Source organism: Equus caballus, chromosome 23 (genome assembly GCF_041296265.1).
Source record: "Equus caballus isolate H_3958 breed thoroughbred chromosome 23, TB-T2T, whole genome shotgun sequence".
NCBI lineage: Eukaryota > Metazoa > Chordata > Mammalia > Perissodactyla > Equidae > Equus > Equus caballus.
Window position 1 is genome coordinate 33,957,763 of NC_091706.1, and position 25,605 is coordinate 33,983,367.

At 40.0% G+C, this 25,605-nt stretch overlaps 1 protein-coding gene across 6 annotated transcripts in view; it reads right to left on the reverse strand.

The window, feature by feature from the left end:
- Positions 1-25,605, reverse strand: part of CFAP95 (cilia and flagella associated protein 95) — a 138,084-nt gene that overhangs the window by 26,990 nt on the left and 85,489 nt on the right. For 2 of the 6 annotated variants that reach the window (XM_023627235.2, XM_070248638.1), the window contains 2 exons: positions 12,854-12,912; positions 6,229-7,363 (listed from right to left, as the gene is read on the reverse strand). The exons of 1 other annotated variant lie outside the window; for it this stretch is intronic. In XM_023627235.2, coding sequence (XP_023483003.1) covers positions 12,891-12,912 — 22 coding nt within the window. In that variant the 3' untranslated portion in view covers positions 6,229-7,363; positions 12,854-12,890. Of the gene's footprint in view, positions 1-6,228; positions 7,364-12,853; positions 12,913-15,642; positions 15,891-25,605 lie in introns of those variants that run through there. 3 more of the 6 variants (XR_011431547.1, XM_070248637.1, XM_023627228.2) reach the window with 3 other exon arrangements.

Below are 25,605 nucleotides of genomic sequence, written 5' to 3' on the forward strand. Positions count from 1 at the left end.
AGTGCTTCCCTTCTGCTTCCCTTCCCTAGATATGCAAGAACTAACCAGAAAAGAAGGCTGCTTTTAAATCCCTCTCTTGAAATGTAAGGAGGAGGGTCAGAGAGCCCCTTGCTGGTCTCAAAAATAGCTCTCTGTTTCATTCTCCTTTCTCCTACATACATCTCAGGAGGAAAAATAAACTAAGGAACTGATTGCTTTAGTTATTTACAAAAATGGCTAGAACTGGAAGAAATGAAAGAAGAAACTCTTACTAGTGGGCTATACCGCAGAGGGCTGCCACCAACCAGAATTTATGTGATGATGAATTAGTGCACTGTGTCTGCGAAAATCAAAATCCGCATGTTCTCCCTGCCCTCAAAAACACAGACACCAAGCCTCTCTCTCTCTCACACACACACTCCTCACTCAGTCTTAATGCCCCATGTCCCACTCTGTCAATTCAGGGGTAGGGAGACAGAGTTTCCTTAGATCACAGAAATAATCACATGGCAGAGAAGTGGCTGTATGTTAAATCCCTCAAACCCAGTATGATGCAAAATCCAACCTGAGCTAATCCAGGGCGTTAGCGCATTAAAGCCATGGCATGCCTTGTTAATATCAGTTTCCAACACTGTCCCAAACAGAAAAGACTCCCTGGGCACGTGCAGCTTCTCTGCTATCTAACTTGGGCCAGTTCTCTTAACAAACAAAAAAAATTCTGAAATATATTTGCTTTAACCATCCTAATGAATTTATTCTACACAAAGCAAACTTATTCTCTTGCACCATTTCAATAACATCCTGTATTGCTAATAAGAAATTAAAGGAATCTGATTTTTTTTTAATGTCAGGAATATTTATTCTCTTGAAGAACTGAAGATTATAGATCCCAAATCTAAAATATCTTAAATCCATGTGCTCTTTACTACCTAAGCAGGAAAGGAATTTATGAGGGCAGGGAATATAACAGTGGAATCTTTGTTTAATTCAAAATTCAAACATTTTGAATTTAGAAATAGTTACTTCGTATAGGTGAAACCCTATAAAAATGCTGATACATGCCTATCACGAGGTTTATGAGTGTGAGATTTGGTCAGGGAGGACTTGCTTTCAGCACTACCTGTGCTACTTCCCAGCTATTGTTACTACTTAAGCTCTCTGGACCTCAGTTTCAGCATCTGTACAGTGGAGGAGATATCAACCTCAAGGGTTGCTGCTGCGCCAGGTGTAGGGCACCTCAACTGACCCCCCACACATGAAGGGCAAGGAGAACCTCCAGACATTCTAGGGAACCAAAGGCTCTTTCTTTTCTTCTCTCTTCTCAGGGTTTTTCTAGTCCCAGTTTCCCTCTCCTATAACTAGGCTTAAAGAACTGCTCCAAGCAAAAGGGATAGATAGACATTACTCAGAGAACTTCAAAAAGGAAGACCAAGATATCCATGTAGGAGATAATTTCTTCAACCCCAAATGCATTTTAGAGCATTTCCTTTCTTTCTTTCTTTCTTTCTTTCTTTCTTTTCTGGCTTTCAAAGAATAATAGGGAATATTACGCATTTGTCTACTAAGACAAACAAAACAAAACCCTGTTCAATTGCTCTTATTTGACCTAGATTTACAGGCTTGCCAGGTCTCATAAAGCATGTGTTGAAATTCTTATTCTCACTCCACCTCAGTCCCCTAACTAGCCTAACTCTACCCCCATGACCCCTCTCTCCCCTTGGAGATGAAACTAGGATCATTCAGACGATGCTGTCTGGATGCTTCTTGTGGCTAAGTCAGCCCAGCCCAGCTTAGTGCAGACACGCTTGTCTAAGGGAGCAACGATTTATGTCAGGAGAGGGAAGGCAGGCATGTCTCCAGCCTCACATAATTTTCACAACAATCTTGCACTGCAGTTATCATTTTACTCACTTGACAAAGAGGGATCTGTGGCAGAGGAAGATGCAATAGCTCTCCCAAAGCCCCATGTCTATCTGACTTCAGAATACTCTGCAGCCTGAGTGGTCCTCATGGAGGATAACCCTCATCATGCCACTTCTCTGCTGGAAAGCTCCCAGTGGTTTCACATCACTTTTAGTAACGTACAGACTCCTTCCCTACAGCCTGCAAGACCTATCATGATCTGGTCTCTGACTTCTTTTCCAAACCAGCCAGGCGCTGGCAATCAGGAATGCTGACATAAATTTGCTAATCAGAGCAAATCTCAGTAATATCCTATCAGGTAACAAAATGTAATGTTTGGGATTATTTCTTCTGCAGGGCAGACATCAGTTGTCTCTATACTCTTGCTATGGGTCAGAATCATTCGCATTGCTATCAGTTTTCTACATTGTAATTTCTAGCCCTATAAAGTGGTACAAAACCCATCAATAGAAAGACAACTAGAGGGGTCACCCCTATGGAATCAGCTAATCCCCACAGCATCCGCTAAACAAGCCCAGCACTCCACTGAAAGCACATTCAGTAATCTCTTTTGCATATTTCCAAGTCTTGGACAGTTTTTCCTAACAATAACTTTGCTGTATCTTGGCTTTCCATGTACTTGGGAGAAGATTAGTGTCAGGTCCTGCTTTCCTGCCCAGAGTCAAATCCATGGGTTGGAAGTGGTTCAGGGTAGAAGAAGGGAATTGTGGGTTCTGCTGATTTGGGCAGAGGGAGCATTTTCCAAGTTCATGGCTCTGAACAATGCCTGGTACATGACAGGCATTCAATAAACTTTTGTCAAATATATTAACGAAGGAGCACAGAGTTGAGAGGTACATGCATACTTGGGTTTGCGTCCCAGCTCTGTCATTTACTAGCTGGGTGACCTTGGTCTTCAGAGTCTCAGTCTCCACACTTATAAGATGGAGATAATAACACCTACCTGGCAGGGTTTTTGTAAAGATTCAAAACAGTGTTTTTGAAGTACCACACATGGTGTCTAGCATCGGAGGCCTTCAATATACAATAGATATTAGTTTACACATAGGTGATAACTTACTCTACTCACAGAGGCAACCAAATATCTCCTGCAAAAAACTGGTGGGTGGATTTTCAGCCCTAAATTCTTCCTTGTTGTTATCCTAATAATCAAAATCATAACCAAAGATAGGAAACCAAATCAGCAAATTCTTAGCAACAAAAGAAATCAAGTTTTTTTTTAAAAAAAACTTTTCAGTATGGAGAACTTTAAGTATATACAAAAGCAGACATCACCAGCCCCAGCAACCATCAACCTGTGGCCAGTTCTTTCCCATCCGCTGTCCCCTTCCAAAATTATTTTGAAGCAAATCCTAGACATGACAGGAGAAGAAAATTTTTTCTTCTATCCTCTTAGGTTCAGTGGCTGGGAGTGACTGTAAATTAAACTGACAAAAGACAGATTAACAGGAGAGAAGGCACGTAAATTTCTTAATTTTAATGTTATGTGCACAGAGACATCGCAGAAGGAAGTGAATACCCAAAGGAGTGGTGAGATTTGAGAGTTTATATACCATCTTAACAGGGGAAAAGCGGGAAGGAGGGACAGAGGGACACTTCTGGGAGGACAAATAACTTCTTAGAAGTAGGGCGAGAAAGGGCACTATGGAAACACAAATGACTTTTTAGAAAGATAAATGGGTCTGTAGGAGAATAGGTGAAGACATGAAGCTTGTGACAATATCCATCTGAGTGTGGAGTCCTTCTCTCCTCTCCCAGAAAGGAAGATCAGAGTTGCTCCTGGGAGGGGATTTATAACATTTGAGTTCTTTGGGGAGGCATTGCTTTTAGGCAGATAAGGGATTTCAGGAACTCAAATGCCTGCATCTAAAAATAATTCTTATGCCAAAGTGGCATACTTTGGTGGCGTATCCTAATTCCCTTCAACATTAAATCACTTCCTCCATTGATGAAATCAGCTGTTTTTAAAAGGCAGCTCCGTATGTAAAAGAGATGTTAGGAGGACAAGAATTGTCTAAAGGAGAATTAGAGGGGAGGCACCCTCAGGAGGTGCACTCCAAAGTTGGACGTGCAATTCATGGAAAGTGACGGGCTCAGAACACTCTAGCTCAAAATACAGCACTTCAGCACATTGAATATTTTAAGCTGAAGGAGGTTGAGAAAACAGCAGAAGCAGGAAGGCCTCTCTGAACTTCCCCTGCCCTTGTCCCCTGAAGCAGGTCGTAAGACCCTTACGTGAGCTGTTCCCTCCCTATACCAAGAGGAAAGGACCACCCTCATCTCCTAGACAGAGGGACACAGAGAGGAATCTGAATGAACAGGCCTTGTTAAATTGCCCTCCCACCCCCGCCTTACTGCACTTCCCTCCTACTCCTTAGCCTATCATATTCCACCACAACTGTGCACCTGCCATCAAACCTAGCATAAAAATACTCAGGTGTAACTGTTCTTCAGGTCTTCCTTTCCTTATGAAGGCTCCCATGTCACATAAAACTTACGTTAAATAAACTTGCATGCTTTTCTCCTGTTAATCAGTCTTTGTCAGTTTAATTTTCAGACCCCGCCAGGGACCTTAGGAGGGTTGAGGAAAACTTTTTCCTCCCCTACATAAGCCTGGGATCCCACTGAGACTTGATTTGTATCAAGCTCAGGCAGTAAATGAAATGTTTTTTTGTGATCATTTAACTGTAAGATAGATCTATGTCTGACAGACCACTTTTACCATTTTTCCTAATTCTTCCTGGAGGCTGACCTCTTCCAGAAAGTATAATCTGAGTCACCGAAGGCTGTGGGCAGGGTCCTTCACAGGACGTGTGTTTGGGAGTCTACCTCTAGAATAAGACAAATGTAGATTCAGTTGAAGAGAAGCTAATGATTTCCCTAACGCTTTCCCAAGGAAAGAGAATAGACTCAGAGACTTGAGTCTGGGAGTGGTAGTTGTTTTAGACAGACTTGAGAGACCAGAGAAGTTAAATCCTAGGTGGGGTGATGTAGGAGGAACATTACAAAAAAGTAGTAAAATATACGATCTTTTTAAATTTTTTTTTTACTGAGGGATAGTTGACATACAGTATTGCATTAGTTTCAGGAGTACAACACCGTCGGAGCAGAAGCAGTAAAAAGGCGCTGACTCCAAAACCTGAGTGTGTGGAACAGGGCAGGTCAAGCTCAGTGTAAGCCAGAAGAGTTAGGACTTAGAGTAAGAGGAAGATACAAGGTAAGTATAAGAGGCCTTAATTCTCCCTGTGGAAAGTAACAGAGACTTTTCTCCTTCCTGCCCTTTCCTTTCAGAATTTCGTTCTCCACCCTTTTTAAATGTATGTAAATCTTTTTAATAGCTAAATAAGCCTCTTGCCAGTCTCACAACTCAGGAAAATTTCCTCAAGGACCTGTCAGCCACCTCTTTGGGATGTAATGATTAAGAAAAATAAGGCCCATCCCCCAGTGTCCTGGGAAGAGATGGGTCTAACTTGTCACTGGACACTGCAAGTTGCAAAACCTATCTAGTGCATCCACCCCTCAGCCCCAGACAAGAGGGAGATTTCCCTGTGTCTCTGCAATCCCGTCATTGCAATCCCTTCAAACCATAAACATTCTGGTTTAATGCTTAGTCAATATTAAAATTGTTTTCTTTCTCTTCCACTTTTGTGGAGAGATTTTCTGGGCTGGGAGATTTTGTTTTTGATTTTATTTTCCCAACAATTGCCTGAAACCCAAAGAAAGGGATGAACTTGGGGTCTAAGAGAAAGGTTAGTACTTTCCCAAAGGCCAGGGAAATGGAGAAAATTAGCTCAGATTTTGACCGGAAAGTAAAAACAAAACAGAGGACAGTGAGGAAAAAAGTAGTGTGGTAGTTAAAACCACATATTTTGGTCTTGGATAACCTTAGGTTCAGGTTCTAGTTTCAACCCTTACTAGGTAGGCGAGCTATCTTTTCTGAATCTCTGTTTTCACCTGTAAAATAGGCACAGATAGCACCTACCCCAGAGAGATTTCATGAGGATAAAATAATGCAATCAAAGCACTTAGTAGAAGCCTCCCACACTGGGGTCAGCTCAGTAATTCTTAAATACTCATAACATATACTCTAAGTATTTATAATAACTTCTGGAAGTTACTGTAAAAATCTGAATTACATTTAAATTAGTGCTGAACTACCTTTAAAACCTAATGCCTGTTGAACTGTAACCCAGTGATTTGGAAATGGTTCCAAGATCACCTGACTCTCCGTCAAATCACACTGGGCCAGAGTAGACACAGTAGGAGAGGCTTAGGAGAGATGCAGAGCATTATGGACTGGGATTTTGACAGAGTCACTTTTGGAGATTTATTATTTTTTTTTCGTGTCTTGTTTTTTTTATTGAGTTAATGATAGGTTACAATCTTGTGAAATTTCAGTTGTACATTAATGTTTGTCATTCGTGTTGTAGGTGCACCACTTCACCCTTTGTGCCCACCCCCGACCCCACCTTTCCCCTGGTATCCACTAAACTGTTCTTAGTCCATAATTTTAAATTCCTCATATGAGTGGAGTCATACACAGATTATCCTTCTCTCACTGGCTTATTTCACTTAACATAATTCCCTCAAGGTCCATCCATGTTATTGCAAATGGAATGATTTTGTTCTGTTTTACAGCTGAGTAGTATTCCATTGTATATATGTACCACATCTTCTTTATCCATTCGTCTGTTGATGGGCACTTAGGTTGCTTTCATGTCTTGGCTATTGTAAATAATGCTGCAATGAACATTGGGGTGCATAGGACTTTTGGGATTGCTGACTTCAAGCTCTTTGGATAAATACCCAGTAGTGGAATGGCTGGATCATATGGTAGTTCTACTTTTAATTTTTTGAGGAATCTCCATACTGTTTTCCATAGTGGCTGCACCAGTTTGCATTCCACCAGCAGTGTATGAAGGTTCCTTTTTCTCCACAACCTCTCCAATATTTGTTACTATTAGTTTTAGATATTTTTATCATTCTAATGGGTGTAAGGTGATATCTTAGTATAGTTTTGATTTGCATTTCCCTGATGATCAGCAATGATGAGCATCTTTTCATGTGCCTATTGGCCATCCGTATATCTTCCTTGGAGAAATGTCTGTTCATGTCTCCAGCCCATCTTTTGATTGGGTTGTTTGATTTTTTTGTTGTTGAGTTGTGAGAGTTCTTTATATATTATGGATATTAAGCCTTTGTCAGATATATGACTTGCAAATATTTTTTCCCAGTTAGTGGGTTGTTTTTATGTTTCAATCCTGTTTTCATTTGCCTTGAAGAAGCTCTTCAGCCTGATGAAGTCCCATTTGTTTATTCTTTCTATTGTTTCCCTTCTCTGAGAAGGCATGGTGTCCGAAAAGATCCTTTTAATACTGATGTCAAAGAGTTGGAGATTTATTTTTAACCTGATTGATTCCCCAGATGGGAGCAGTAGAAAAGTATCCGTATGCTCCAAAATCTGCAAAAAAAAAAAGTCAAGTTTGTAGGTGACACTGGGCTCAAGTTTATCACATCTCTATATAGTGGAGGAAAAAAATCTTTTCCTTCTATCCTTCCAGTTTCTTGGCCAGGGCTCCTGCTGTGAAAGGCAGATTAGAGAGAGAAAAACAAACAGCTTATTAACATGTATATCTCACGTATGCATGGGAGAAACTCAAGGATGAAGAAACTCAAAGAGGTGGCTAGAACTTGAGCTTAAATACCATTTTCAGCTAAAACAAATGAAATGTGGGGGAGGGAAGTTATGGGAAAGTGGCCAGAAAAAGTATAGTCAACAAGAGTAAGTTTTGTTATGCAAATTTAAGTGCCTTCTCAATTAATAAGAGTCTGTTATGATTCACAGTCATCTTTCTCTTCCTGGTACAGAGAAGGAGACACCTTACAAATGGTGATTTCCTTGCTAAAGGGTAACTTCTACTCTGTTTTCAGAGATTTTCCTATGTCTGTTGTTTCTCAAAATAATCCGTATGCCAAAGAGGCCTATTTAAGGTGGCATATTCTGGTCTCTTATAGTCATATTTTGGGGTGGCATATTCTGTCTCCTACCCTTACCTTTTCATGGTCCTCTGACAGATGTCAGGAGTACTTTGTGGACTCTGGCGTGGTGAGCATTACTCACCCCTAGACCATCAGCATGTGTAAGCCTGAATCCTTGACTGTGTGGGGCCTCCCATTCAGGAGTATACACCTGCCTGTGGCATGAGACATTTCAGTGCATTCTCAAATATAACTGGCATTCCTAATCACTTCTGAAATGACAAGTGTTGTTTTTTTTTTTTTCATGTAAAACAGACATTATTTCTTGGAGCTCTCTCCTAAATGCTCCAAAGTCAGTATTGGAAAATGTTGACTATGGAGCCATAGAAACCTCACTGGGAAGTCAGAACGCCTGGTGAAAATGCTCAGAACACTTGTCAGAGCTCCCAAGAGTTGATGAAAGAAATTTCATGCTCTAGTGGGTTTCTCCAAAGTCAAGGAGCCTCATTACAAAGCTGGCTTTGTGAGGAGGCCATAGCTCTGGGGCAGGGCCTACCGGGCCAACTTCCAGGCCCAGAAGTTAGTCCCAAGCCTGAACCCAGCTGGAAAACTGCAATGTGCTAGGGGAAAACACTGGGAGGATAAAAAGGCAACTCATTAAATTGCCTGCCTGCCACATAAAACACAGATAGCTTGAGAGATAGGGAGTAAGTATAATTTCTCAGATCCAGAAATAGTGATTTCAAGTGGGTTCATCATAAGAGATCTGCTTCAAAGTTGGAGGACAGATCTTCCACTCTCAAGAACTCTGCTGGGAACGTATGTACGCAGATGTCACACACATCCGTTCTAAACTAAATTAACATGTTCAGGGTGGGAATGAAATTTTAAGGCCTCAAAAATAAACCCAGGGATAAGAGAGCTATTCAAAGGGGAATTTTTAAGTGCCTAGAGTAGGAATTCTGAACCTTGGGGTAAAAGAAGATCCATTGCTCACTATACAGCTCAATCTATGTTGAACTATGCATCTTAATAGAATTCAATTTGATGACCAATAGATACAATTTATTCTGTCACTTTAGCATAAACTCAAAAATAATAACCATTGTTTTCATCATGTGTGATGCAAACGATAAAAAAAGCATTTGTAGAACCCAGGTAAGTGCCCTGCCTAACACTGAACTTGAAAATATTTTGTAATTGATGGTAAAATTTACTAACTACAACCTAGAGGTATTATACTTGTGACTTGTTTTTTTCCAAAAGAATATAAGTATGCAAACTCTGATGAGCCTAAAGTGGCTTTTTCTATACAATATTCTGGATAAATATCTAACCACCATGTCCGTTACAAAACATGCAAGTGCTAATTCTTCTTACTTGTTATCAGGTGTGTTTTCTGGTGGATATAATGACGTGGCCCACAGAGCACAAAAGTCTGTTAAAGATACCAGGAGTTTGCAAATTCTTTCAAAAGGCAACACAAGGCCTCTCACTAAAGCAGGAGTCTAACAAACCAACAAGTAAGAATTGGTTGGTGCAAGCATTTAAGTTGCTATTCAAGGGTATTTTTATTCTTAAAATCCTACTCTTACCTTGCTTTTCTTTAGTCATATTGATGCCCTTCTTTTACTTTATGAAAAGAGGTTTGCATTGGATTTTCCCATAAATTATCGCCAAGGCTTTTAACCTTTCAAAACATTTTTTGAACTTCTGAGTGGTGAGTTTAGCTCTTATGGCTCCTCAGTAAAGATTAAAGAGACTTCAGAGATGGGTACCACTCATTCTATTCATTTGGAGCCACATGACGCTTTCATTTATAAGTATTTTGGTCACAGTACAAGGCATCACTGTTTAATAATAAGCATTTGAAATAATTACTTTATATTAAAGCATTTTAAACACCAGAAGGGTAGTAGACACACTTAAGAGGAATCACAAAAGCAACGATTCAGTGTCAGTGTTATACCGATATCCATGAAGGCCTAGAGTCACGTTCTTGCAGTTTATAATTTCAATTGAGTCCTAATTGATTAAGACCCCTTGAGTTTGAGGACATTCCAGGCAGAGGGGAAACCTTGAGCAAGGATTTGGAAGTAGGAATGTACAAGGCCCATGTGAGGAACAGAAAGTTGTCCAGTTTGGCTGGATCATATGGTAGATATAGGATGGTTAAAACAAGAGATTAGGTTGAAAAGAGATGCTCAGAGCATAATGTAAGAGTTGAAAACCAGACTGAGATCTCTTTATGATTCTGAGGGCAATAAGAGCATGCTAGATATTTTTAAGCATGGACCTTGCAAGATTCCAGCCAGGCTTTAGAAAGATTAATAGAGCAGTGGCTTGTGGAATAGAATGGGGGAGTTAGGAGCGGGGAGGGAATTTGAGCCGGGATTGGAGTCAGGAGGCGAAGTTGGAGTCATTACAACATTTCCACTTGGATGGCCCCAGGCCTTTCAGACTTAAGATGGCCAAGACAGAACTCTTCATTTTCTCCCACCAAAAATACTCCTCCCCTAATCTTCACCATCTCAATAAATGCCACCACTGTCCACCCAGTCCCTCTAGTCAGAAACTAGAAGTCATGTTTGACTTCTCCCTTTCTCCTAACCCGCATGTGCCCCATTAGGAAGTCTTGACAGCACTACCCCAAAAGAACATCCCTTATCCAACCACTTCTCTCCATTTTTCTACCAAAACCCAAGACTAAGGTGCCATGAACCTTCACCTGGACAACTACAACAACCTTCTGAATGGTGTCCCTCTGCTCGCATTCTCCACATGGCTCCCAGAGAGATCTACTCAAAGTAAAAATCAGATCATATCACTCTCCTGTTTACAACTCTCCAAGGGTTATCTGTTGCATTTAGAATAAAATCCAAACTTTTTATTCTAGACTAAAAGCCCCAACATATTCTTCCCTCTGCTTAACTCTCAGCTTTGACCTCTCCTCTTATTCATGATGCTTTAGGCTTCTTTCTGTCACTTGAACACACAAGGCTCAGTCTCACCTCAGGGCCCTTTTAGTTCCTGGATACCAGTAGCATGTCTCTGAAAACAAAAGCCTGTGCAGTAGCAGCTGGGTTTCATTCTTTCACTGTGAATTTTTATAGGGCAGGGATGATATCTCACTCATTAAATCTATAGATAGCTTTTCAACAGCCATACATAACGATTTTTGCTTTGTGGTTGCAGCAGCTCTTACAGAAATCGACTGTAATAAAGAAGGTCTTCTTGTGGAGAGCCCCCAAATAGAAGATTCTCCCCGCTCACTTCCACCCTGGGGTGGCATTTGGTTGACACAAACTAGAATATCAAATGTGGTAGTGGGAAGGGAACGGAGGGGTGAGATTTCTTCTGGAAGGCCTGCCCTGAGGCTCATGGACTCCTCCCACCCCCAACTCCAACTCTGTTCCTTGGGCCATGTCACTTTCTCTATAGAACCCTTGGTTCATTCAAACGCACAACACTTCTCTTACTTTATGCTTCATAAAAGAATATATGCCCTTAAACACGGAAAAATCTCCTCACTTTTCCTACTATATCTTCTCCAAATCACATCCCCAACTAAACTCATCCTTCATATATTTAATACAAATATTCAAAACATTTTCTATGCATATACACATCAGGCACTAATAAAAAATTATCTCCAAATTTTGTGGCTTGAAATAATTTCTTTTAAGCTCAAGGATTCTGTAGGTTAGGACTCTAAAGTCCTAGGTTGTAGTGAGGATGGCCTGTCCCACTTCACAATGTCTGGGGCTCAGCTACTTAGTCAGGAAGACTCTGACTTGATGCTGGAGACTGAAACCATCTGAAGGTTCATTCACGCACATTCTGTAGCCTGAGATGACTCAAAAGTTAGGACTGCTCACTGGACTGCTCTATCTGGTGAAAAAAACCTAGGAAGACGTCAGGCAGAAGGAACAGTATCCACACACCAAGGTCTCTGGTGGGAGGGAACACAATACATTAGAAGTAATGAGGGAAGGCCAGTGAGGCTAGACAAACACACGCATACACACACACACACACACACACATACAGAAGAGTCCCAGGTGAGGGGCAAGACCCCACATGCCCTTACAGCTCAGTTTTAAATTTGTATTATACCTTAAGAGCAATGAGGAGCCAGTTAAAGTCTTAAGCAAGAGGGTAAGGCATTGGGCGTTAGGACTCTAACATATGTTTTAGGGGTGTCATTGACTAGTTACCCCGAAGAACTCAAGGGTGGGTTTGAATATTTTAATTGTTTTTCCAAATTGTTTTTCTTCCTTCTGTTTCATTAAGGAGATGCAATCACCAACCTACCTGGACCAGACCAAGCCTCACCACCAGAGCTTCATCTATGACCTGTGCCTTATTTTGAATGCTAAGATCGCCTCTCCAGGAGGAGCTTAGGCCTTATCACCATAACCTGCAGTGTATGTGGAAGCATGTTTTCCAACTGACCCTGTGCAAGAGAATACCCACTTCTCTCTTTTGAATATTCATTCCCCATCTAAAATAAATGTCCCTGCGTCCCTTTGTTTGAGGACGCCATGACTCTAGAAATGATTCCTCATGGTCTCCTATTTGCTGCAAATATACTTTACTTTGTGAGACAACTGCTTCTGGTGGAGAGTCTTACTCGCCAGTAGGGAACCCACTTCAGTTTCGGTAACAGGGGGACCCAATTCAATTCATAACAGATGCTAACAGCATTCCACTGTTGCTAGTCCCTTGGCTATCCCCCATCTCTTGTAGGTAATACTGAGCTTTCCCTCACCTCTATAAATGATTTTCATTAAAGTCTCTTAGGTTAAACCCTTAAAGTATGCCAGGGCTGCTCTGGGACTCTGACTCATACACCCACTTTGAGAGCTACTTAATAAATAAAATGGACAGGACTTGGTGATGGGCTGCATTGGGGATGTGGGGAAGGAAATGAGGGAAAGGGAAGTGTCAGGTGTAATCCCCAAGATTCTACCTTGTGCAATTGATGGGCATGGTGCCTTTCACGGAGATCAGGCATGCAAGGAAGGACCACTGCAAAGGAGATAACAATATGTGATGAGACATATAAAGAATGTATAAGCCACAAAAAAACTCCAACAAACGCTGAATGTCTGTGCATTACAGACTTTATATGCTCTGGACACATAAAGTCGGCGTGGATTCAAATCCTGCCTCTGCCACTTACTAGCTGAGCCACCTCGGACAAAAGATGCTTTTTATTCTTTATTATGTCCATCTTTATCTTTAAAATGGGCATAATAATTCCTGCCTCACAACACTGTTGTGAGGATTGATGAGATGAGCCATACAAAGCACTTAGCAAAGTGTCTTACATTTACTAAGGGAACCATAAATGCTAGCATTAGCCAGTACTACTTTCACACACTTACTTTCCATCTGGAGAAAGGATCACCAACAATAAAGATTTTGAAACGATCCACCTGAATGTGGCCTAATTCCTATTTTCCACTGCAAATTTAAAACTATTTTACATGCAGTGCAGGATGGAAATAAAGTTGCTAGCAGGCTTGTGCTTCTAAAGCTTTCTCTTTTCTATTTGGTTTTTGAACTCAGTAAGCCCATTTAAAACAGTTTCTAACCTCGATGCTGGATATCAATTGGAAATGTGGGTACATTTTAAGCAGGGTAAATATTTTAGGATATCAAGAGGGCTGTGGAAAATTATGTAGTCTGGCCTCTGATTTTTGGATGAGGAAATTAAGACCTGAAAGGTTAAATGACTCATTTGAGGCCACACAACTACAGGCAGAGTTGGGACTACAATCCACACCTCGTGACTCATAAGCTGGCCCTTCGTCTCCAATATGGCAGCCTCTAGCAAAACAGTCCAGAAAATTGTTTCTTGCACAGATTTTAAAATTTATATAATGAAACCAACCCCTTCTAAAGAAAACCACAAGTTAAAATGAGGCATGAGGGACCAAAGTAGGAGCTCAAAAAAATTAGGTTTTTTTTTTTTAAAGATTGGCACCTGAGTTAACATCTGTTGCCAATCTTCCTTTTTTTCCCCTTCTTTTTCTTCCCAAAGCCCCCCAGCACATAGTTGTATATTCTAGTTATAGGCCCCTCTAGTTGTGGCATGGGGGACACCACCTCAGCATGGCCTGATGAGCGGTGCCATGTCCATGCCCAGGATCCAAACCGGCAAAACCTGGGGTCCCCAAAGCGGAGCATGCGAATTTAACCACTCGGCCATGGGGCTGGCCCCCCAAATTAGTTTTTTAATAAATCCACTGAAACGGTTTCTTCTGAAAAATAGAAGAATGATTTAACTGGCATTTAAACTTTTAAAAATGTATATTCTTAGCAAGGTGCCTGACTACTTTTATGCATGGGAATAGACTTTTCTCACACTTCTGACCTAGGAGTTGCCACTTTTCCAGTTTTATTTTGAAAACTTGGTGATTTTTTTCCTCTCTGACAATAAATTACATTAGTGCTGTGTTCAAAATTATATATCTTAAAAAGATTCTTTTTTAAAGAATTCTGACAATGAACCAATGGAATGTCAGGGAGATGGTTATATACTTTTTATCATCAACTTGGTTTTTGAAGACTGAGTTAAAAAAATCTAAACATCACATCTGGATCAATCATGTTGTAATATTTGTATGTAATTACGTGGGACCACATAAATCAGGTTTCCTGCTTAGATAGAAGGAAGCCGGAGATACAGCGTATTTCTCCATATCATCTTTTCTAGCATAGGAAAGAGAAGATACAGGAAAAAGAAAATCTTCAGGGCAAAACTGGAGGAAAAATTAAAATAAATACTTCCTGATGTTGGGAGAAAGGGATAGAATTTTTCGTAACTGAAAAAAAATAATATAGTACGTTGGGTAGACATAGTATTCAAGAGAAAAGCCAATCTAACTGAACTGGATTATGTTAAAAGGATTCTATTATCTCAAGACTTGGTATCCATAGCAGTGGAGACATCTCTATACTTACTCTTCAAAATAAAGAGGAAAATAAACAGCCAAAGGGTTTGCTATTTCCTAGTATCATATATCATAGCTAATAAGTTACTATTTGACTGAGACATCTTAATAAACCCTACTGTTGTTTTACTTTTGAAACAGGAAACCACCCCCCCCCAAACAAAAAAAGAGGAAATAAGAACATATGACCACACAGAAATGAAAAATCAGCTCACAAGGGAGAGTTGCAACAGCACATCCAAGGAGGGAAAGAGTAACTCTCCGAACTTGGCCCCAGGCTGGCTGATGTCCAAGGCATAGGGGTGTGTTCTGGGCTTCTGCCAAGCTACAGGTCCCTGGTCCCCCATCCCTGCAGGCTCTGTTGGTTTGAAAGAGAGTCCAGACCCAGGAGTGCAAACCTCAAACAAATCAAAGATATTCTAAACGGAGTGCCCAACCAGTGGCAAATGTGCCTTTTGCATATGTAACTGATTGTTGTTACGGGATAATAAGTTTTTATTTATTCATTAAACATTTGCTGCATATTTATACATGCCAGTCACCATGTGAGGTTCTGAGGATGTTAGAGGTCAATGAGACATCCCATCTGACAAGAAGTTCACATCTTGCACAGAATCTAGATATATCAAATTTCCTATTAATTGCAGAAAAGGATCATTAACATCTACCTAGGATGCATTGTTATATAATTCCCTTAGGACCCAGCACAGTTTCTTGCAAACAACTGAAACAAAATAAATTTGACTGAATATAAGAACTCAATGGAATAATCAGGATGAAGCCAAGGAACATCCATTACCTGTAGCAAAGAGGTCTTCAAAACACAAAGCCTCAAATTTTAGTTGATGAAATGAGTGCAATTTAAAAATTGTTTTAAATAAAGATAAATACAATCAAAATTTTCAGAAATAATCATTGGTAAAGCTGGGACTTGAATTCATGCAGTCTGCTTCCAGAGACTTCTGTGCTTGACCACTACACTATGCCACCTCTCAGAACAAAGCACAACAGGAAAAGGGAACAGATGTGAAGTTCTTTCCACAGCCACTGTGATTAAAAAGAAGGAAAGAAAAGAAACAGTTCAAAAGTGCAAACTGCAAACCTTTAGAAGCCGAATGTACAGTTTGAACTACATTCATTCATTCTTTCATTCAATAAATATTTTTTATGTCCCCTCAGCCAGGCGTTCTTCTGGGCATCAGGTTTTTCACGTGAAAACACATTAAATCATTGCTCTTATGGTCTATTTTCTCCATAGGACTTACCACCTTCAAACACACCCTACGATGTACTTATTTATTAAACTTACTGGTTATTGTCTGTCTCCTCTTAGCAAAAGGTAAATTCCATGAGGACGCAACATTTTTGCTTTGCTCCCTGAGAAAAACTGCCCCACAACAGTGCTTGGAACAATTCCTTTACAATCTGAATGCCTTTATTTCTTTTTTGCCTAATTCTCCTTCTAGAATCTCCAGCAGAAAGTTGAACAGAAGTGGCAAGAGTGGAATCCTTGTCTTGTTCACGATCTTAAGGAGAAAGTATCTACTCTTTTACCATTAACTGTGATGTTAGATGTGAGGTTTTTGTAGATGCCCTTTTTCAGGGCATCATTGGTTGAATGTTTTTACCATGAAAGGCAAAAATGCCTTTCTGCATCAGTTGAAATTATTATGTGATTTTTGTTTTTTTATTCTGTTTGTATGATCTATTACATTAACTGATTTTCAGCTGCTGAACCAACCTTGCATTACCGGGATAATCTTGCTTGGTCATGGTCATGGTATACAATTCTTTTTATGTGTAGTAGGATTCTGTTCGCTAATATTTTGTTGAGGATTTTTTGTGTCTATATTCACAAGAAATTGGTCTGTAGTTTTCTTTTCTTGTGATGTCTTTGTCTGGTTTGGATATCAGTGTAATAATAGCCTCATAACGTGAACTGGTTTCTCTCTCTTCTTCAACTTGTTTCATCTCTATTTATCCATCTTCAAGTTTGGTAATTCTTTCTTCTACCAGTTCAAATCTCCTGCTGAACCCTCTAATGAGTTTTTTATTTCAATTATTGAACTTCTCAAGTTCAGAATTTCCATTCGGTTCTTTTTTATATATATAATATCTATCTATTTATTGATATTCTCTATCCGATTCAACATTGTCATCATCCCTTCCTTGGCTTCCTTCATCATGCTTTTTTTTCAGTTCTGTGAACATATTTTTAATGGCTATTTTGAAATATTTTTCGAAGTCTGACATCTGGTTACTCTTATAGGCAGTGTGTGCTGCCTGCTTTTTTTTCCTATACATGGGTCATACTTTCTTGTATCTTTGCAGGCCTCATAATTTTCTGTTGAAAATTGGATATTTCAGAGAGTGTATTGTAGCCATTCTGGGTACTAAACTGCCTTCTCCAGGGCTGTTATTCACTTTTTTTTTATTTTTTAATTGGCTGGATTATTGATGTCAATTTCCTTCTATCGGCAAAGTGTTAGGCCTCTGATGCTGCTCCTCAGGAGGCAAGCCTTTGGGCGTGCCCTCATTAACCCCGGGTTGACAGTGCCATTGGTAGGGCTCTCTTCCTTTCTTTTGCTCCCTGACCACACCCATCTGTTAAACTACAGTAATTGCCAGCTGATTGCTCTATTGTTTCCAACAATACCCTGGGTCATAAATAGCTCTATAAGCTAATCCAGTCAAATCGCTCCTTTGAAAGAATGGTTTCTGATGTCTGTGTTTGATATTTGTTCTCACCCCGGGAGGGCTCCTCCCAACTGTCTTATTCTGATTCTCTCCTGCAAAGTAGTCAACCTATAGTCTGGGCTCTATCTTCATTAAATTTGCCTCCCATTTGAATTTCACCACTAGCTCCACTGATCTTAAGAGTGCCCTTTGGCTTGCACTTCTCCATGGTCTGTTGCAAAGGAAGTCAGTTCCCTTGGCAAGAGATTGAGAGCCATCTGTTTTATGGTCTGCTTCTCCCCAGTCTCCCAGGCAAAATCTCTGAGCCTGGGCTCTGGAGCTGGGGGTGGGGACAAAGGTAAGTTTCTCTCTGAGTGTCACCTGTGCTCTAGGAGCTGAGTGCTCCATAGATGAGGGAGGCAGCAGCCTGAGCTTGCCTCTCCTGGCATGGAGTCATGACTTCACGAGCTGGGGTAACGGTCATGGGGCCCCACTACTCTCAGAATGCCATGCCCAAGGTACAGTTTCCATTCCATGAGTGGGGCCTGAGGGGAAAGGCACCCTGATTTATTGATTGCACTCACCCGGGACTTAGCCTCAGCAACAGATAGCTGGGGGGAGGATGAGAAATGCTGAAATCCTGTTCCTCCTGGGAAGAAAGCCCTCCAACTGGGAGCTAGGGGAAGAGGGACCCTTGTCTCCTCAGCAGCAGCAGTCCGGCATGAAGTCTGCCTTACTGAGCAGGGAGGGCAGAAAGAGAGAGTGGTCTTGCTTCGGATACCACAGACTCTCATCTTACCAAATTTTTGTGTATTTCCTTGAATAGATGTTTCTTCATTTTCTGTCTGCCCTTAGGAACATTTCAAGAGGCTTTAATTTTTTTAAATATAATTTTCATCAGTTTCTCCATGAAGCAAGTCAGCAGCGCTCCTCACACTGCAATGTGAAAACCCTCCATTTTAATGAGTTTATTCATTGCTAACTTACAGCAGAATGGCCATGGAGTACATGCTGTTCACTTGTTAATGCCAAATGGGTTTGCAGCAACTAGTGACATGGTGTGAGATCCCCAATTAATAGTGACGAGATGCTTGTGGTGAAACCATGCTTTGCTCTGGTGAAATCACAAGCACCAGGAGAAAACAGCTTACAGAAGGTGTGTGTTTGTCAGTAATTGGATAGATACTCTACAGTAACACAAATGATTAAACATCTTAAACTCAACCTGTTGTATGGGCTTTGAAGAAGCTGCAAACCAATTAGTCTTTTTATCTTTCAGAAACAGCCTGGAAAAGAGGATTTTAATTCAAGCTCAGCTTGATTTCCGGGCTGTACAGAATAAGAGATGTCGGTGATATAAAACAGGAAAGAGTTGATTAAGTCTCATCTGAGATTTAAAAGATAAATGCTTGGAAAAGCTCTAGTCATTTGCAATAACTACGTTTCCATCTACCTTGATGAAAATGAGGTACGGCCAAACCTCAGAATGATTCTCATCTCTGGAAGGTATTTCATATCTAAAGTCTTCAGAGAGGTGCTGAGGGAAGCATCTGCTGTTTCATTGTGAATATTAAGAACACAGAGTCCTTTGGTTGAAGCTGTACCTTTTCTCTGATGCTAACACCTAGCACCCAAGAACAGGGAGCTTGAAATAGAAGAGCCATGCTTTCTAAAGATGTTTCAGGAGGAAGAGTTGTGGTGTGCTCAAATACAGATTATTTGACTTTTGACTCTAGGGGATTTTTTCCCCCATAAATGGACTTAAAAAAATCATTTCCATAATGCTTTTATATCTTCTAAGCAGAAGATATGAGAACAGCAGGGGATTGACATTTAGTTCATTAGGTTAGAATTGAGATTTCTCACCCTAGTGCCTGTGGTTACTGAAAAGGCTCATTTTCCCCAGAGAATAACTCCCGCTACATCTTTGTGTCCAGCACCAGCATGAAATGATATTTATTTGGTTGGGTCTCATTTTGTAAATTGCCTTTTGAGCCCTTTCTTAGAATTTATAAACACCATATTAGTTTTCCTTGCATATACAAATCAAGTAATAATAATGTAAATGAACACACATATGCGCCTCACTATGTACCGGAATCTGTTCTACTGGCTTCATGGATATTAATTCATTATTCATCACAATAACCTCATGAAGAATGTGAGGCACAAAGAGGTTAAATAATTTTTCCAAGGTGACACAGCTGGCAAATGGCAGAGCTGGGCTTTGAAGCTCGGGCAATCACTATAATGCATCACCTCCACATGAATAGTAATTTAATATTGTTTCTTGGGCAGCAGAATAAGTGAGCAGTAGAGTGGTCCAAACAAAGTCAGAATGGCGTTAGGGTTCCACTCTCTCTCTGCTTACTAGTTCACTCTTAGGCGAGGGTCTATATCCACATACAGGTATGTAGCAATGGTGTTATGGTGTTACTACAACTGATGTGAAAGTTACAGTGGGCAGATAAAAGTAACTTACTGAATTGACTACAAAAGACTTGCATAGGCATCTTAGCATTGCAAGATGGGCATAAGGCTGAGACTGCTGGACCAATAAATAGAACCAGACACGCAAATGTGCTTTCCAAGGAATCAACCTTATATGGAAAGTCTGACATTTCCATTCAAAAGCAACTTTAGATCATTCACTAGGATAATCCAAAGTTATTTTCTACATTAACAACAAAACTGAAATTTTGTGACTGCATTCCAACACAAATATCACCGCCTCCCCCATCAAAGTCACTGATTTCCAGTTCCGAAAACCAGTCAAATCCCAAAGCTAGCTGCATAGGAGCCAACACCTAATCAAGGAGATTAACTGGCTATGCAAAGAAATTATCAATCATCTGTCAAGAATTAGCGCTTCTTAATGTGAAAAAGTTTATTTAATTGGCCATTTGGAGTTGAAGACCTGGCAGCTGTGTCTAACCTGGAATCATCATTCATACAATTTAAATAACGGTAAATTTTTTGAGAAGCAAAGATCATGTCTCACACATCTTTGCATATCTCTTGGTATCTGACACATAGTAGGCAATCAAGAAATATGTATTAACTTGATTGGATGCACTAATCATTGTAAAATGTTAGAGAAGTGCGTCAAAGGTAATTTGTTATATTTGCACATTGAAGTTGTCCTAGCTGCATGATTTTGGGAAATTACTGCCTCTCTCTGCACCTGTGCTTTCCCATCAGGAAAATGAAGAGTAGGACTGGAGGATCTCTGGGGTTCCTTCCAACTCTGAAAGCCCAAAGGCAGACCAGCAGCCTGTGTCCCAGTGAAGGGAAGACTGAATGTCAGGGCCATGTTCTTATTTGCTTTAGGGGCTGAATTAATCATCAGCTCTGTTTGAAGTGGAGGGTGGAGGTTAGGTGGTGGCCAATTTATAAATATTGAAATTTACAAGTTTTTCCCCTGTTACAAACCACAAGTTGGCCAATGAGACAGTTTCCATATACGCATGAAGATTGGAAAACCCTGAGCTGTGAACTCCTATTCTGTGTATGCTTCTCAGACCTCAGGTTAAAAGAGAGGAAAAGTGTCGTGTCCTCCAGTAGAGGGAGCCAGATTTTAAGCGTTAACCAGACCACAGTTCATTCCATGGCACTCTCTGCCTTATCGAGAAAGACAAAATATTTTGACAGTGAATCCTCATTTCTGGGTCTTACATAATAAATATGTTTAAAACTGTGTGATAGAGACTAATACTAATTTTCCAAAGGATAAGATTTTTCGTAGTAATAAATAATTGTTTCTTCTTTTTTTTAACCCTTCTCTATCAATCTCATTGGAAGTGGTCGAAATTTTGCAGACATTTGTTTAGCCTGTGAGTGTCTGAATTAAAGATCAAATAAAACTTACAAGTGTATGAAAGAGTCACTATAGCTTGGTCATTTTCTGAGGACGTTTTTTGTTTACAGGTAAAGAGACAAGTCTTTTTCTTTTTTATTGAGACATAATTGACATACAACGTATTAATTTTAGGTGTACAACATAATGATTTGATATATGTATATACTGAGAAATGATTACAAGTTTAGTTAATATCTATCACCTCACAAAGTTACAATTTTTTTTCTTGTGATGGGAAATTTTAAGATTTGCTCTTGGCAACTTCCAAATATATGATATGGTATTGTTCACTATGGATACCATGCTGTACATTACATGCTAGGACTTACTTATCTTATAACTGGAAGTTTGTACCTTTTGACCCCCTTCATGCATTTCACCCACTCTCTCCCCAACTACCTCTTGCAACCCCCAATCTGTTCTCTGTATCTATGAGTTTGGGTTTTTTTAAATTCCACATATGAGTGAGACCATTCAGTATTTGTCTTTGTCTGTCTGATTTATTTCACTTAGCATAATGTCCTCAAGTTCCATCCATGTTGTTGCCAATGTCAGGATTTCCTTCTTTTTTACGGCTGAATAATATTCCACGGTATACACCACATTTTCTTTAGCCATTCATCTGCTGATGGACACTTAGTTTGTTTCCATGTCTTGGCATTTGTAAATAATGCTGAAATGAACATGCAGGTGCAGGTACCTTTTTGAGATAGTGATTTTATTTCCTTCAATAAATATCTAGATGTGCAATTGCTGGATCATATAGTAGTTCTATTTTAATTTTTTGAGGAAACTCCATACTGTTTTCCATGGTGGCTGAACCAATTTACATCCCCATTAAGAGTTCACAACGGTTCTCTTTCCTCCACATCCTTGCCTACACTTATGATTTCTTGTGTTTTTGACAATAGCCATTCTAACAAGTGTGAGGTGATATCTCATTGTGGTTTTGATCTGCATTTCCCTGATGATTACCGATACTGAGCATCTTTTCACATACCATTGGCCATTTGTACATCTTCTTTGGAAAAATATCTATTCAGTTTCTCTGCCCATTTTTTAATCAGATTGTTTGTTTTTTCTTTTGAGTTACATGAGTTCTGTTTATATTTTGGATATTAACGCCTTATCAGATATATGATTTGCAAATATTTTCTTCCATTCAATAGGTCACCTTTTCATCCTGTTGATGGTTTCCCTTGCTGTACAGAGGTTTTAGTTTGATGTAGTCCCACTTGTTTATTTTTGCTTATGTTTCCTTTGCTCTTGGTGTCAAATAAAAATAAACTATTGCCAACACCGATGTCAAGGAACTTACATCCTGTTTTCTTCTAGGGGTTTTATGGTTTCAGGTCTTGCATTCAGGTTTTTCATCCATTTGAGTTGATTTTTGTGTATGGTGTAAGATAGGAGTCCAGTTTCATTCTTTTGCATGAGGCTGTCCAGTTTTCCCAACATCATTTATTGAAGAGACGATCCTTTCCCCATTGTATGTTCTTGGCTGAAAAGTCTTAATTAAGAATAGCATTTTGGTTCAGTCCTAAAGGATAAAACAGCTTGTGGCCTGTAGCCGACATTCCTTTGTGCAAGAAAGTTTTCGCAATTTGAAATAATGAGGAATCCTCTCCTGAGAAGTGTGATGGGTTGAATTATGTTCCCCCAAAACTCATGTGTTGAAGTTCTAACCCCTAGTATCTCAGAATATGACCTTATTTGGAAATGGGGTCACTGTAGATGTAATTAGTTAAGATGAGGTCATGCTACAGTAGGCTTGGCCCCTAGTCCACTATGACTGATGACCTTATAAAAAGGGAAATTTGGACACAGACATGCACACAGGGAGAACGCCATCTGTAGATGAAGGCAGATTGGGGTGATGTCAGCAAACCACCAGAAGCTAGGAGCGAGGCATGGAACAGATTCTTCTCACAGCCCTCAGAAGGAACCAACCCTGCCGACACCTTAATCTCAGACTTCTAACCTCCAGAACAGGGAGACAAGACATTTCTGTTGTTTAAGCTATCCAGTTTGTGGTATTTTGTTACAGCAGCCTTATGGGATTTATTTCATAAATAGAGGAAGTTGTTTCCTTAATATAGGAAGTTATTACACTCTTTTGTAGTGTTTACAATGAAAGTATCCTTTCTAAACTTCATTTTCAGTTTCTTTTCATTTTAATTTTTTTTAAAAATAAATTTTTAATGCTGCAAAGAAATATAAATTCATTGTAGAAGTTAGAAATATAGATGAGCAAGTGCAAGAAAATAAAAATATATTCCCGTAAACCAGACATTACCTCTGCTAAGAGCTTCTTGGATTTCCTTCTAGATCTTTTTTATACATTTATAAACATTGATAAAATTTTTACCAAAATTACATCATATTGTACATGGTGCTTTATAGTTCACCTCATTCACTTAATGAGCCACACCTTTCCACATCACTAAATTTTCCATTTTCTCATGTCTAGTCCATAGTCTAACACCTTCAGTTGTCACAAAATGCTTTTGCAATTGCTTGGTCCAAACAACAACCTAATCTAGGATCCCTCTTCAATCTGGCAAAGTCTCCTCTTTCTTGTTTGTGTGAGGAAGATTGGCCCTGAGCTAACATCCCTGCCAATCTTCCTCTATTTTTTATGTAGGATGCCGCCACAGAATTGCCTGATGAGCAGTGCACAGGCCTGCACCCAGGATCCAAACCCGTGAACCCCAGGCCACTGAAGAGGAGCACACAAACTTAACCACTACACCACCAGGCCTGCCCCTCTTTTTTTTTTTTAACTTTAAACCTCACTGACTTGTTGAATAAACTGGGCCAACTGCCCTATAGAGTGTCCTACCTTCTCTATTCGTCTGGTTATTTCTGCATGGTGTCATCTAGCTTCTCTTCTACTCTCCATATTTCCTGTAAACTTGAGGATGGAACTAAAGGTTTAATGTACTCAAGTTAAACAGTGAGCTAGACTACATCATAGGTGACACGACGTATTTCAGAGCAAACACTTTAAAATGGTAATCTGGTGAAATCCTCAAAATAGAATGTGTTGACAAAAATATAATATAGACATTTATACATCACAGAAATTTATTTTCCCTAAAGCAGGAAGTAGTAAAAGATGTTTCCTGAATATGACCATATCCCAGGAAATAGAAACCTCCTGACTACATCTATTAATTTGCTTGCCACAAGAGAAAGCAAGAGACACGTACTCCTAAACACAAATCAATGACACCTATTCAAATTTTCTAAGAATTTAACAGACGACCTTGACTTCATCCAATTTATTAACTTCCCATTCAGTCTACTTCAGTAATGTTCCCATTCATTTATTCAAGAAGTGTTTATGGAGCACCTACCATATGCCATACTCTGTTCTACCTACTGAAGATACAGAAGTGGAATACACCTGCCATCGTGGAATTTACATTCTATATACAACTTGGAACTAGCCCAGCCTGAAAATGTTAAACAGTAACGTGCTCTCTTATCACAATCTCACATTCTCTCCGTTTTCTCATCCCCCAGCTACTCCAAATCCTATAATTCCACCTTGTTAGGACCTCCAGTCTCCTGGTCACTCCACGCAACCACACTTGACCATACTCTCCTCCTTGAGGAGTTTGGACCTGTGCATGGTGGAGCACTTCAGTGACTCTCCAACAGCTTTAACTCTAACACTTTTATCGACACACCTTCACCCATGAATGATCTTTTCACTCACTTATTCTTCACAAGTAAACTCAGACTCCCTTAGTTTTAATTACCAGCTATATGTCCACCAGAGAAAACTCTTATAGCCCCAGGCCATTCTTCTGGGCCCCATTCCCATTATATCCAACTACCTACCTGATGTCTCTACCTGGACATCCCAAATTCAACACAGCCCAGACAGAACTCATCTTTCTCCATATTCCCACTTTTTCTTTAGTCTGCTCCATCCTCACTAATGGTGCCATTGATGTCATCCTGGACTCCTACCTGTTGCCCTCCCCATCTAATTAATCACTAAGACCTGCCAACTCTAAATCTTAAACTTCTCTGTCTACTGCTCTTTGTTCCCAGTGACATCGTCTCTCTCCTGCACCCTTATGGTAGCTTTTTCACTGGTATTCCTGCTTCCAGTTGTCCCCCTCCAAGCATTCGTCTATACTGCCTTTGAGTTATCTTTCTAAGCATATCTCTTATCATATAACTCACTGCTTAAACCTCACCACCTCCTAGACA